A 15,266-nucleotide genomic window follows, 5' to 3' on the forward strand; every position below is an offset into this window, starting at 1 on the left:
GTACTTTCGGGGGTTACAGCACCCTTTAACGGTCAAGCCAGCCGGCCCTTTACTTATGACACAGGCGCACGCTTGGCACTACTTTGTTGATGCACGTGCGGCTACTGCGCACACAATTCACAAACACAGAAAATAATTTTTTTTTGGTTTGGACTGGAGTGTACTTTCGGGGGTTACAGCACCCTTTAACGGTCAAGCCAGCCGGCCCTTTACTTATGACACAGGCGCACGCTTGGCACTACTTTGTTGATGCACGTGCGGCTACTGCGCACACAATTCACAAACACAGAAAATAATTTTTTTTTGGTTTGGACTGGAGTGTACTTTCGGGGGTTACAGCACCCTTTAACGGTCAAGCCAGCCGGCCCTTTACTTATGACACAGGCGCACGCTTGGCACTACTTTGTTGATGCACGTGCGGCTACTGCGCACACAATTCACAAACACAGAAAATAATTTTTTTTTAGGTTTGGACTGGAGTGTACTTTCGGGGGTTACAGCACCCTTAACGGTCAAGCCAGCCGGCCCTTTACTTATGACACAGGCGCACGCTTGGCACTACTTTGTTGATGCACGTGCGGCTACTGCGCACACAATTCACAAACACAGAAAATAATTTTTTTTTGGTTTGGACTGGAGTGTACTTTCGGAGGTTACAGCACCCTTTAACGGTCAAGCCAGCCGGCCCTTTACTTATGACACAGGCGCACGCTTGGCACTACTTTGTTGATGCACGTGCGGCTACTGCGCACACAATTCACAAACACAGAAAATAATTTTTTTTTAGGTTTGGACTGGAGTGTACTTTCGGGGGTTACAGCACCCTTAACGGTCAAGCCAGCCGGCCCTTTACTTATGACACAGGCGCACTCTTGGCACTACTTTGTTGATGCACGTGCGGCTACTGCGCACACAATTCACAAACACAGAAAATAATTTTTTTTTAGGTTTGGACTGGAGTGTACTTTCGGGGGTTACAGCACCCTTAACGGTCAAGCCAGCCGGCCCTTTACTTATGACACAGGCGCACGCTTGGCACTACTTTGTTGATGCACGTGCGGCTACTGCGCACACAATTCACAAACACAGAAAATAATTTTTTTTTGGTTTGGACTGGAGTGTACTTTCGGAGGTTACAGCACCCTTTAACGGTCAAGCCAGCCGGCCCTTTACTTATGACACAGGCGCACGCTTGGCACTACTTTGTTGATGCACGTGCGGCTACTGCGCACACAATTCACAAACACAGAAAATAATTTTTTTTTAGGTTTGGACTGGAGTGTACTTTCGGGGGTTACAGCACCCTTAACGGTCAAGCCAGCCGGCCCTTTACTTATGACACAGGCGCACGCTTGGCACTACTTTGTTGATGCACGTGCGGCTACTGCGCACACAATTCACAAACACAGAAAATAATTTTTTTTTTGGTTTGGACTGGAGTGTACTTTCGGGGGTTACAGCACCCTTAACGGTCAAGCCAGCCGGCCCTTTACTTATGACACAGGCGCACGCTTGGCACTACTTTGTTGATGCACGTGCGGCTACTGCGCACACAATTCACAAACACAGAAAATAATTTTTTTTTAGGTTTGGACTGGAGTGTACTTTCAGGGGTTACAGCACCCTTAACGGTCAAGCCAGCCGGCCCTTTACTTATGACACAGGCGCACGCTTGGCACTACTTTGTTGATGCACGTGCGGCTACTGCGCACACAATTCACAAACACAGAAAATAATTTTTTTTTGGTTTGGACTGGAGTGTACTTTCGGGGGTTACAGCACCCTTTAACGGTCAAGCCAGCTGGCCCTTTACTTATGACACAGGCGCACGCTTGGCACTACTTTGTTGATGCACATGCGGCTACTGCGCACACAATTCACAAACACAGAAAATAATTTTTTTTTAGGTTTGGACTGGAGTGTACTTTCGGGGGTTACAGCACCCTTAACGGTCAAGCCAGCCGGCCCTTTACTTATGACACAGGCGCACGCTTGGCACTACTTTGTTGATGCACGTGCGGCTACTGCGCACACAATTCACAAACACAGAAAATATTTTTTTTTTTGGTTTGGACTGGAGTGTACTTTCGGGGGTTACAGCACCCTTAACGGTCAAGCCAGCCGGCCCTTTACTTATGACACAGGCGCACGCTTGGCACTACTTTGTTGATGCACGTGCGGCTACTGCGCACACAATTCACAAACACAGAAAATTATTTTTTTTTGGGTTTGGACTGGAGTGTACTTTCGGGGGTTACAGCACCCTTAACGGTCAAGCCAGCCGGCCCTTTACTTATGACACAGGCGCACGTTTGGCACTACTTTGTTGATGCACGTGCGGCTACTGCGCACACAATTCACAAACACAGAAAATAATTTTTTTTTTGGTTTGGACTGGAGTGTACTTTCGGGGGTTACAGCACCCTTAACGGTCAAGCCAGCCGGCCCTTTACTTATGACACAGGCGCACGTTTGGCACTACTTTGTTGATGCACGTGCGGCTACTGCGCACACAATTCACAAACACAGAAAATAATTTTTTTTTTGGTTTGGACTGGAGTGTACTTTCGGGGGTTACAGCACCCTTAACGATCAAGCCAGCCGGCCCTTTACTTATGACACAGGCGCACGCTTGGCACTACTTTGTTGATGCACGTGCGGCTACTGCGCACACAATTCACAAACACAGAAAATAATTTTTTTTTGGTTTGGACTGGAGTGTACTTTCGGGGGTTACAGCACCCTTTAACGGTCAAGCCAGCCGGCCCTTTACTTATGACACAGGCGCACGCTTGGCACTACTTTGTTGATGCACGTGCGGCTACTGCGCACACAATTCACAAACACAGAAAATATATTATTTTTTTAGCACTTGGGGGGAGCACCCCTGATGGACAGAGCACCCCCTGGACAACACTACAGCACCCCTTTAGGACTGGGACACTGCACAGGACTTTGGAGTGGACACAGCCCCTATGGAGAACTGACTGCACAACACAGTCCAGCCAGCCCCTATGGACTTTGAAGTAGTGGACACAGCCCCTATTAACAACAGCAGCACAGCACAACACAGCCAGCCCCTATGGACTTTGAAGTAGTGGACAACAGCAGCACTACACTACACTACACTACACAGCACTAACTCCCACCCTCCCTCTTCACTGTCCACAGCCGAGTGAGAAAATGGCGCCGACGCGGGTACCTTATATAGGATCCAAAACCCGCGAGACTCGGAAGGCGGGATGATGACGTTTTGCCTCGATGTCAGATCCGAGTCAGGCGGGAAAAGTCGAGCCTGACTCGGATCGGACTCGGATCGGGGGGGCTCGGGGGGGTTCGGATTTCAGAAATCCGAACCCGCTCACCCCTAATTATTATAATATACTTTATAATTGATTTTCTAAGTAAAGAAAGATTTCAAATGGGATAACGCTATATGATACATGTTGAAAGAACATGAGCCACATAAAGTATGTATATAAATTTATATATGAACTACAGATACCTTGATAATCTATAATAAATGCAACTTCAATTTTATAAATCTTTAAGTATAGATATCCTCTGTATGATCTAGTCTTCCTCTAGTAGGAATAATATACTAATCTATTAAGGGTTGGAGAGGGCAGCCAGAATGACGGCACGTATAGCTTAATACACACCTTTTATAAGCAACCTTCACTCCCTGAATGTATATATTTCCCTGTTGTGTAAGTTCAGTATGCCTTGTGGGGAGGGCAGGATGGAATGGGATTGAAATGCCGGCAGCTGTTTAGGGAGGAAATCCTGATAGTAGCATGTAAGTAACCTAACCCTCGCCTCTCCCCCCCTAACCCTAACCATCCCTTAGGGGTGCCTAACCATAACCTCCCCCCTAGTGCCTAATCCTAACCTCCTCCAGGGGTGCCTAAACCTAACCCCCCTCCCCGCACCCTAAACCTAACCCTCCCGGGGGGCCTAGCCCTAAGTCTCCCCAGGGTGCCCTAAACCTAACCCTCCCCCCGCGGCTAAGAGGACGGGCCCCCGGACTTACCTCGTTTGGGCCCGCATCATACTGGATTCCGGCGTCGGGATTTTGATAGGCGTCGTTATCTCGACACCTATCACGGATCCCTAGCCGGCATTCTGCCGTCATGATTGTGACTGGCGGCCGCAATACATACCGGACAGGATGGTGTCCTCTCTATATAACCTTTTGAGGCTGCTGCAGGGTTGCAGTGCCTGACAGTCTGTTACTGATCTGCCCATCTCCTCTTTCCTGCAAACATTTTCTTTGCATCTCTCTTTGATGTTATCAATAAATTATGCCATACTTGCCTACTTTTGAAAAAGCATTTCAGGTTGATTATGAAAGCAGCACCTTTGAGCGCACGTTAAAGTGGGCGTGTACTGCTACATCTGAGAGGCGTGTTATAAATTGATTTACACATCCGAATGTAAACAAGCCCCAAAGCAGTTAGTAAAATGTACTTGTTGAAGAAAACACACTAAGGGGCCTATTCATCATGTTAATTATTGGGGTCCTAACTCGCCGCAGCTGCCGGAGCAATTCATCATTGCTCCGGCTCGGTCAGTGGCAAACGCAGGATTTCCAGAGGGGGGTTTCCAGATGCTTTATTTTAGAGCGGGTGTGGCGTGTCAATGAAGAGGGCAGAATTAGTACTTAACCAGCTTTAATAAGCATCATACAAAGTGTATTGTGTGTATTCCAGCATATACAGGACCAGTGATCTCAGTAAGCCATTAGATGTAGGCCATCCTGTCTGAGCTGAACGTATTTATTTTAGATGTGGACACCATTCCAGAGTATTAGAGCAGTATGTCCAGGGCAGTATTAGAACCTAGCACTGCCCTGGACATACTGTATATGTACATATTGGGCTCTATAGCAGTGCATATTTTCCAGATCTTGTAGTTGGTGCACAGGTTATTTATTACTGGCTGATACATGTTAAAAGATCCACAGGTGGTGCTAATTATTTAATTTGTGATACTGAGAAGAACATGCAGCACTAGTAACAATCTATTATATTACTATTTCTACTGTGGTCATAGTGTGGGCTGGGGAGGGGGGTTTCCAGGCAGACGGAACCCCCCCCCTGCGTTTGCCTATGTCGGTGGCAGCTGATGTGATATTAGCTGCCCCCGAGAGTGGTTTCACTGCTCCTTTTCAGAGGAGTGAATCCATTCACTGCTCCTGTCAGAGCAGTGACGGGACTGCGCATGCATACAGGTCACGCATGCACACAAGAGCCCCGACGTCCGGCGGGGTAGGCATGTATGGGACAAAGGTTTCCCCATCCATCAGTATAATTTATGGGAGGCTGAACACAGAGCATGGGATAACTACAGTATTCTGCTGTCTGAGATAATAAACCAAAATGGTGCAATTCTCATCTCTTATACAATTTACACTAAACAGTGTTTTCAAGAAGCACATATTGTTCTCTCTCTCTTCTCAGCTGGGAGACTTGCCTGCTTTTCCAGGGGGCTGGGAGTGCCACATAATTTTCGGGAGGTTCACGGCCGAATCAAGAGAGTAGGCAAATATGTCATGGCATAAGAATATATATGGCTATTTCCAGGTTTATCTTTTACACCTAGTATCAGGTAGATACAAGTGTGCAATGATGACGGTGACTAGAAGCAAACCAATCATACACCTAGGAGGCGGGTGCACCACAAGATGCGTACAGCTCTGCATACAGAGAACATATGCATTTCTTCCATGTACGCAACATACAGGCAATTCCCATCCGACTCAGCATCAGGCCCTGTCTGTGTATGGTCAGTCTACTGCACTCCTCATTGTGAATAAGACACAAGTGTACAAAGAAATGGAATAACAATGGCAGAACTGAGATAGGAAACCATGACCAACTACAATGAGAAAACAAACATACTTACCGATGGATAAAGCCCTTTGAGTGGAGATGTTCCAAACCAGACACAATTTCAGCTGCATAGAAGCTGGCAGAGAAAGAAAAGAAACTGCAGTAAACATATGTAATACACTGGTAACACCTCACCCCTGTTGCTCAGGACTATGGGCTCTATTTATTAACATTATTTTTACTAAAATAAAGTGAAAAAGGGTGTTTTCACATCCTTTTCACAATATTTTAGTATCACCTATAGTTACTACAGGGCAATTGGAGTAGAATTCATAAAATTCTACTCCAACCCCTAAGTATCACTTATTTTTAGTAAAGCAGATCGCATTTCCCATAACTGTAATGGGAAATGTGATCCGACCATAGTTACTAAAAATAGTGTGAAAAAAATATCGGGGAAAGCCCTGTGATAATAACGCCACCTGGAGGTGGCGTTATCCAGGGTCCCCCCCGGTTACCGGCCTCCTGCCCTGCTGTAATGAGCAGAGCCGGCAGTCAGTCCCTGTAATCAGCTGTGTGGTCTAAACAGACCGCAAGCTGATTACTGTAAAAAAAAAAAAATTACTTACCTGACTCCAGGGACCGGTGATCGGGCCTCTGGTTATGTCTCCCCTCCGGTCAGCTGGTCTCCCACAGTGCACTGCGGCCCGGTCATCAGGTGATCGGGCCCCAGTGCAGTATGGGAGATCACCTGACCGGAGGAATGGAGAACATCACCGGAGGCCTGGAGCATGCAGGTAAGTGTAAGCAATGCGAATTCAGTCGGTAATAGCACACTACAATCTGCATTACCAATGCGGATTGTAGTAAATAGAGCCCTATGTAACATACTGCCTTATGTTATATCCCATATTCAGATATCACCTCGTTGTGTCTGACAGTCAGAAGGAAGAAAAGACCTAAGGGCCATATTCTTCATGACTTAATTTCTACAAAAGTAGGTGAAAATTAACACTTTCACCTACTTTTGTAAAAATTAAGGATCAGGGCTATTCATCAAGCTTGTAACGCAGGAGATATCACAGATATTCCCCGGTTACAATTCTCCCCCGATAATTTCCACAGTCTCCATACTTAGTATGGGGATGTGGAAATTATGTAATTCATCAAGTTTCAAAAAGCATTTTTTTTTGAACTTGTGTAAAATGTCTGAGTCCTACCTGCATTTCTTGGCTTCCCTCCTCCCCACTCATCTGCTCCATCTGCCGCATGACCAGTCAGTCCAGGGCTCACCTACTAACTGGGGGCCTGATTCAGAGCCGCTCGTAAGCGGCCGCTCGTTCGCTCCGAGCGATGTTCGCACATCTGCGCATGTGTATGGGTTTTAGTACGCATGCGCCAACCAGTCATTGCGGTCGAAAATCGTGTGCTCGCAAAATAGCGAATGCCTGCTAATTTGAGTGACAGAATGAGGCGTTTGTGGGTGGTAACAGGGGAAGGTGCTTGAAAACGGGGAGTGGAGATTCGAACGCAGGCATGCCAAACGGTCAAAATGGGCGTTTTAAGCGTGTGCATAATTAACAAAGCAGCGTCATCGACCACATCACTTGGTTGTCTTTTAGCCAGAACTGCTCGCATGATTGCGGTAGGAAAATCCAACCACAAGCACTGCGAGCAGTTCATACGCCTTTCGATGTTCTCGATTAATCAAATAAATAGCGGAGATGACGCATGATGCGAGCGGCCAAGGGGCGTTTTTTCCAAAATAGTGAGTGCATGTTTTGTTCGCTCGTTTAGACATAGAGGCGTCAACAGACCGCAAATAGCGAGCGCTTTATTTAAATAGCCAGACCCTTTTTTTGAGCGAGCGGCCGCAAATAGCGTCCGGCTCTGAATCAGGTCTTCGGGCTAGAAGGAGAGAGGAGTTGGGGGAGAAGTGGCAGGGAACTTCGGCTGCCTGTCAGTGACTGCTTACCAGCGCAGCTCCTGCAGACAGTGAAGCTGGGAAACATTGGAGACAGGACTCGGTAGGCGTCAGCATGACAGTGGAGCTGGCAGGGCGGACATCGGACACAGGACCCAGCAGGTGGCAGCGTGACAGTGGTGCGGGCGGGGTGGACATCAGAGACAAGACCCAGCAGGAGGTAGCATTGACAGTGGAACCGGTGGACATTGGAGACATGACCTGGCAGCATGGAACACAGAGCAGCCGGCACCAGTACGACACGGTGGGGTGGTCAGCACAGGTATAACTCAGGGCACGCGCGGGGGGAGGGGGACAGATGAGGCAGGGATGATCCGGCAGTGGGGGGGGGAGGGCACCTCAGAGAGGACTGGGCAGAGTGGGGACACAGGCCCTGAGTCAGAGCCGGACGCTCTGACAGAGCGCTCGCCTGAATCAGGGCCGTCCCTGCTCCTTTTTGGAGCAGCCTCCTGGCCGCTCGCATAGCTGTGGGTGACCACCCACAGCTATAGCGAGCGGCTAAAATGATGGTCACGATGGTCAAGACCATCGCGACCATCGGGCTTGCGATGAGACCCTGCGGTAGGAGTGCTTTTGGCTCTATCAGACAGAGCTTTATCGCAATATCCCTGTGATATTGGCTCTATCAGACAGAGCTTTATCGCAATATCCCTGTGATAGTGCCTGAATTCTCAGTCGTTAATATCACACTACAATCTGCATTCAATATGCGGATTGTAATAAATAGACCCATAGGGCTCTATTTACTACAATCCGCATATTGAATGCGGATTGTAGTGTGATATTACTGAGTGAATTTGCATTGCGAATTCAGGCAATATCACAGGGATTTACTATAAATCTCTGTCCCTGTGAATCCCATCCGCACTCTAGTCGCGGTATTTTCAGAAAAAATACCGCGACTAAGAGCCCGCGCATGCGCCGACCCACCGTCGCTGCTACCCCCCCACCGACGCTAAGCCCCGCCCCCCGCGATCGCGGACCCCCCCCCTCCCTTCATTACACTTACCTGCATCCTCCTGGCCTCCGGTGATCTTCTCCGGGCTTCCCGATCAGGTGATCTCCCATACTGCACTGGGACCCGATCACCTGATGACCGGGCAGCAGTGCACTGTGGGAGACCAGCTGACCGGAGAGGAGCCATCACCGGAGGCCCGATCACCAGTCCCTGGATTCAGGTAAGTAAAAAAAAAATGTTTTTTTACAGCAATCAGCTTGCGGTCTGTTTAGACCACACAGCTGATTACTGGTACCAGCTCCCGCCTCTGCTCTCCCCGTTAGAGCAGTGGGAGCCCGGCAACCGGGGGAGACCCTGGATAACGCCACCTCCAGGTGGCGTTATTATCACAGGGCTTCCCCAGGTATTTTTTTACAATTTATTTTTAGTAACTATGGTCGGATCACATTTCCCATTACAATTATGGGAAATGCGATCTGCTTTACTAAAAATAAGTGATAATTAGGGGCTGGAGTAGAATTTTACTAATTCTACTCCAATTGCCCTGTAATAACTATAGGTGAAACTAAAATAATGTGAAAAGGGTGTGAAAACACCCTTTTTCACTTTATTTTAGTCAAAATAATGTTAATAAATAGAGCCCATAGCATCTTTTCTGAAGTGATACTTTAGTCTTGCAAGGATGATGAATAGGACTTAGCTAAACAAAGAACTTGAGTTCAAAACTAAACTATCACACATGATATTTTTATCATGATGAATAGGGCCCCCTATAGCAGTCAGTGCAGAGTGATAATAGAGACCAGGGGGTATAGTTACTAAAATGTGGGTTTATATGGAGGTATTGCCCATAGCAAGTAATCATATTCTATTTATCATTTATTTAGCACCTTTTAAAAGCTAGAATCGGATTGGTTGTAAATACATACCTCCCAACATTTGTGTGGATGAAGGGCATGCAAGCGAAATTTAGGGGGCGTGGCATGGCCAAAGGGGTGTGGCCTTGCTAGAAATGAAATACTCGCAAGTCACGCCCCAATTTTCATCATGCTGGGGCTTGGTTAGCAATCTGGGAGCCCCCAGCCTCTCCCAAAACAGGCACAGTGTGTGTGGATGATGCACGCATCCAACAAAATCCATTCACTTCTGCTCTGCTATACAGAGCAGCGGTGTTAGAGTATTTCCCTAACCTCTCTCCCACCTGCGGGAAACTGCAGCCCGGGGGTGAGAGAGCAGGACAGTGCCCAAGAAGCGGGACTGTCCCAATGGAATAGGGACAGTTGAGAGGTATGTAAATATATCCCCAAACCTGCCACAATGAGGATATCAGTGTTATTTCTGTGAGTGTTTGCTTTTGTACTTTATTTTGTCTGCAATGCTGTCAGGTATTTGTCTGCAATGCTGTCAGGTATTTGTCTGCAATGCTGTCAGGTATTTGTCTGCAATGCAGTGGCGTCATGAGGGGGGTGGGGGCTGTACTTGGGTGTCACCCTCGGAGGTGGTGACACCAAAATGCCAACTCCTCTGCAGTGACAGGAACCAGGTGCTGCAGTGTGGTATTCTCCTGCAGCACCCGGCTCCTGTCATAGAGGAGTTGACAGTGCTGGCAGCCCAGTCTCCAGGGACAGCCCAGCATCTCCAGCATTGCTGGGCTGCCCCTGCAGTGAGGTCATCGGGATCCCGTGCGAGGCCATGCCCTTTATTTTAGGCCACGCCCCCTATTGGGTGTGGGCATGCCTCTGGCACACAGTTATAGTCAGAGTGTGCATCAGACCCTGTGACGCCTCAGCTGCAAGACTGTCAGGTATGACCAGTGCTCGAAGTGTGCCGGTATAAATTGGTATTGGTATTATACCGGCACTTCACTTCAGCACTTCACTTCAGAGACCTGCGCTAGGATTGTCACTGTCTGTGGCTGTGGGCTTCTGTTTAAATTTGACAGCACATGGACCGAATGCCATTCACCGGCGACCAGCAGCATTTTCAACTTGGCGCGGCTGTGAGCCAATTAAAGCTCGCGGCCGGCAGCCAAACAGGGTTGGCCTTGTGGCCACCCCTGATTGGCCACTGGCCAGTGAGCCAATGATGGCTCACGGACTGGCAGCTAATTAGAGGCAGCCACATGGCCGTCTCACATTTCTGCCAATCCGCGAGCCGGCCATACCAAATTGAAAATGCTGCTGAGGACTGGGTGAGAGGACTTCTAAAAGGTGCGAAGCGTAGCGCTGGGCAGGTAGGTGGCGTTGTGTGGTATGGTATAAGGTGCACTGCGAGGGGAGGAAGTGGGAGTATGGAAATATCAGGGGGGCTCAGCATTTGGGCTTGCCTAAGTAAAGCTTAACAATATCCACTTTAACCACTGGGTATGACTGTATTCTCCCAATGATTCAGGGTGGATGATAGCTGGACCAGCTGGACAAGGACAATATAGAGATTACAGCCAAGTTCTGCAGCCCTGACATACCTATAAGTTATGCTGTAAGTCAAATCCTCCCTCATCTACTACTGTACTCTATATGCAGCATTACACTCAGCTCATTTTCAGCTCTTACGTTGATGTAGTGAGACCCAATGGTCCAGTTGTTTCCAGCAGATCAAATAGGTCTCCTCCATATGCCAGCTCCATCCCCAGGAAGAGAAGCTCCTGTCAGTAGGCAGACACAGATCCAAAATATTATGATATATTATATTACTGTTCTCACTCATCAGCAGCTACAGACAGAACATAACTCACTGTCATTTACAAAGTAAAAATAATTATATTTGACAATTATTTAGTAATTCACTTGGGGGCCTATTCATCATCACTTAATTGTCACAAAAGCAGGTGAAAAAGCACATTTTCACCTGCAATTGTGACAATTAAGTATTCGGGCCATTCATTAAGAGGGTGAAGCAGGACATATCACAGATACCTCCTACTTAACTTCTGTTTGTGGAATGGCTCTACACTAGTATGGGGACAGAATTTATCAAGCTCCGAAAATATTATATTTTCTGAGCTTGACTGTGGAGGAACTCGCCATCTTCAGATGGCGAATAACCCCGCTTGGGGTTTGCAACCCGCTCTTCCCTATGGGAAGTAGGTCCGGGTTGCAAGAAGGGATCCTTTCAGATCCCTCCGCCCCTGTCCGGCTCCTTCCACCGGACGTTAGGGACACTTGTGCACATGCGTGACCTGTAGGTCGCTCATGCGCACCGCCGTCACTGCTCCGGCAGGAGCAGTGAAAAGATTCACCGCTCAGAAAAGGAGCAGTGAAGCCGCTTCCGTGGGCAGCTGATTTCACATCAGCTGCCACCGCGCCAGAGCAATGCTGAATTGGCCGCGGCGAATTAGAATGTTAATTATCGGGGTCCGTTCGGACCCTGATAATTAACATCATGAATAGGCCCCTTGAAGAGATGGATAGAGACAGAATAGCTGAACTTTCTATAGGGTTGTGCATTGTGTGCTTCAAATCCAACCCTGAAAACAGGTTACAATTTACTTTAGACAGGTGCAATAAAAAATGGTGTCTGGCAGCACGGCCTGCTCCTTACAGGGGCAAAAAGTATGAAGGCAGTAGGAGGAAGGAATAGTGCTATGATACCATGATAACATTACTACATAAAAAGTTCATAGAAATCCCCAGTGGACCCGCAGCCTGAAGCTGTAATGGATATGTGGGGTGTTCAAAAAATGACAGTTAGGAGATGATTGGTTGGTACTTTATCTCTGTCCACTTCATCTCTCTCCAAGCTTTGATAAATCTTCCCCTATTAAAATTTGGGGTGCAGTCCGCTAAACTTTTCATGGTTCCTGAAGTGGCCCCAGGGAGTGCTTAAAATTGACACGGCTGTCCCAGATCATGTTGACACGTGCCCAGCACCTCTCAGGTGTACATAATGCTCTTTACACAAGTGTTAACAGTCAGGTTTTGTCTGCAGCCTGCTGGATAGAAACACATGCACTCACTGGTCCTCTAGCAACCAAGTGCCTATCTGCGTTCCCTGGGCTGGAAACACATGAGACATAGCTGGAATCCATTGGCAGCATTGATGCGATTCTACACATGATAACTGAGTGCTGAGAGAGCAATGTTGGTATAATGTAGTGCTGAGTATCTCTGAGAGCCCAGAGACACATGAACTGTCCTGAAGTTATCCAGAGATTTTCCTGAGAGCAGATAAGCAGCGCTGGCTCTGTAGGTTGAAATTACATAGTAAACGTGACTCTTTATGGAGTTTGCGGAGTCAGTATCTATAAGTATCTGATCTATGAGATGACCTTTAATTGCAGATAAACAGCTCTATGGCAGGGTTTCCCAAACTTCAAGGTGCCCTAACAGTCCAGGTTTTAAGGATATCCATGCTTTTCCACAGATGGAATCATCAAACTGACTGGGGTACTAATTAAGGGATGCAGTTTATTTACCGGCGTCCGGAATGCCGGACGTGGGAATCCTGACGCTGGAAGCCTGGTTCTGTACTAAAGATAGGCATCTAAATAGCGATGCCTATCTTTAGCCAGATGCCAAAATCCCAATGCCCGGTATCCCGAGCGTAGGTAAGTGGGGACTGTTAGCTGTTAGCCGTAGGGGGGAGGTTTTGTTTTAGGTACCCCCGGGGGGCCTTAGAGTTAGGCACCCCCCGGGAAGGGTTAGGGTCAGGCTAGGGGAAGGGGGGGTTAGGGTTAGGTGCCACAGGGGGGAGTTTAGGGTTAGGCACCTCCCCGGGAGGGTTGGGTTTAGGGTGAGGGAAGGGGGGGTTAGGGTTAGGCAACACTGGGGGGGAGGGTAAGGTTAGGCACCACTAAGGGAGGGTTAGGTGGGGGAGAGGGGAAGGTTAGGGTATTTGCCTGCCCCAGTTGGGATCCTGACGGTTCGGGCTTCCAGCGTCGGTATTTAGTCCGGTGGCATTACATACCGATTACACTAATTAAGTCACATGTGCCATCTATTCTACCGCTATTTACCTGCTGCTCTACCATGCAGAGCAACGGTGTGCAGTGGCATAACTAGGGTCTTTGGCACCCAGGGCAAGATGAAAAATGGCGCCCCCCAACTGTATGCGCACGCCTAAGGCACATGCACCAACAAGTGGACATGGTCACATACCGCAAAAATGGTCCAGGCCACTTAAAAATGGGAGCATGTCACCACGACATGCCACCATTTTTCATCACTCTGGGAACATTCCTTTCCATTTCATATGCACCTTAATGCCCACAGTAGTAGTGTCCCTTATGCAATGCCCCCAGTAGTAGTACCCATTATGCAATGCTCCTGTAGTAGTACCCCTTATGCAATGCCCTCAGTAGTAGTGCCCCTTATGCAATGCCCACTGTAGTAGTGCCCCTTATGCAATGTCCCAGGTAGCAGTGCCCCTTATGCAATGCCAACAGTAGTAGTGCCCCTTATGCAATGCCCCTGTAGTAGTGCCCCTTATGCAATGTCCCAGGTAGCAGTGCCCCTTATGCAATGCCAACAGTAGTAGTGCCCCTTATGCAATGCCCACTGTAGTAGTGCCCCTTATGCAATGTCCCAGGTAGCAGTGCCCCTTATGCAAAGCCAACAGTAGTAGTGCCCCTTATGCAATGCCCCTGTAGTAGTGTCTCTTATACAGTGCAACACAGTAGTAGTGCCCTTTATGCAGTGTCCCCATTAGTAGTGCACTTTATGCAGTGCCCCCAGTAGTAGTGGCCCTTGTGCAATGCCCCTGTAGCAGTGCCTTATTCAGTGCCCCAGTAGTAAAGCTCTTTATGCAGTGCCCTCAGTAGTAGGGCCCCTTATGCAAAGCTTCCTGTAGTACTGCCCCCAGTAGTAGTGCCCCTTAATCATTGCCCCCAGTAGAAGTGCCCTTTATGCAGTGCCCCCAGTAATAGTGCCCCTTATGGAATGCCCCCAGTAATAGTGCTCCTTATGCAGTGCCAACAGTAGTGCCCCTTATACAGTGTCCCCAGTAGTGCCCCTTATGCAGTGCCCCCAGTAGTAGTACCCATTATGCAATGCTCCTGTAGTAGTACCCCTTATGCAATGCCCTCAGTAGTAGTGCCCCTTATGCAATGCCCACTGTAGTAGTGCCCCTTATGCAATGTCCCAGGTAGCAGTGCCCCTTATGCAATGCCAACAGTAGTAGTGCCCCTTATGCAATGCCCACTGTAGTAGTGCCCCTTATGCAATGTCCCAGGTAGCAGTGCCCCTTATGCAATGCCAACAGTAGTAGTGCCCCTTATGCAATGCCCACTGTAGTAGTGCCCCTTATGCAATGTCCCAGGTAGCAGTGCCCCTTATGCAAAGCCAACAGTAGTAGTGCCCCTTATGCAATGCCCCTGTAGTAGTGTCTCTTATACAGTGCAACACAGTAGTAGTGCCCTTTATGCAGTGTCCCCATTAGTAGTGCACTTTATGCAGTGCCCCCAGTAATAGTGCCCCTTGTGCAATGCCCCTGTAGCAGTGCCTTATTCAGTGCCCCAGTAGTAAAGCTCTTTATGCAGTGCCCTCAGTAGTAG

General features: G+C 48.3%; 1 protein-coding gene across 1 annotated transcript in view; it reads right to left on the reverse strand.

Moving 5' to 3' along the window:
- The window catches only part of LOC148506732 (protein kinase C theta type-like), a 50,618-nt gene that overhangs the window by 16,328 nt on the left and 19,024 nt on the right, over nt 1-15,266 (reverse strand). The window contains exons 5-6 of the mRNA XM_088446331.1: nt 11,329-11,420; nt 5,908-5,970 (exon numbers count right to left, since the gene is read on the reverse strand). Coding sequence (XP_088302457.1) covers nt 5,908-5,970; nt 11,329-11,420 — 155 coding nt within the window. The remainder of the gene's footprint in view (nt 1-5,907; nt 5,971-11,328; nt 11,421-15,266) is intronic.

The sequence above is a fragment of the Taudactylus pleione genome, unplaced genomic scaffold (assembly GCF_031769625.1).
Source record: "Taudactylus pleione unplaced genomic scaffold, aTauple2 ptg000397bl, whole genome shotgun sequence".
Taxonomy (NCBI): Eukaryota; Metazoa; Chordata; class Amphibia; order Anura; family Myobatrachidae; genus Taudactylus; species Taudactylus pleione.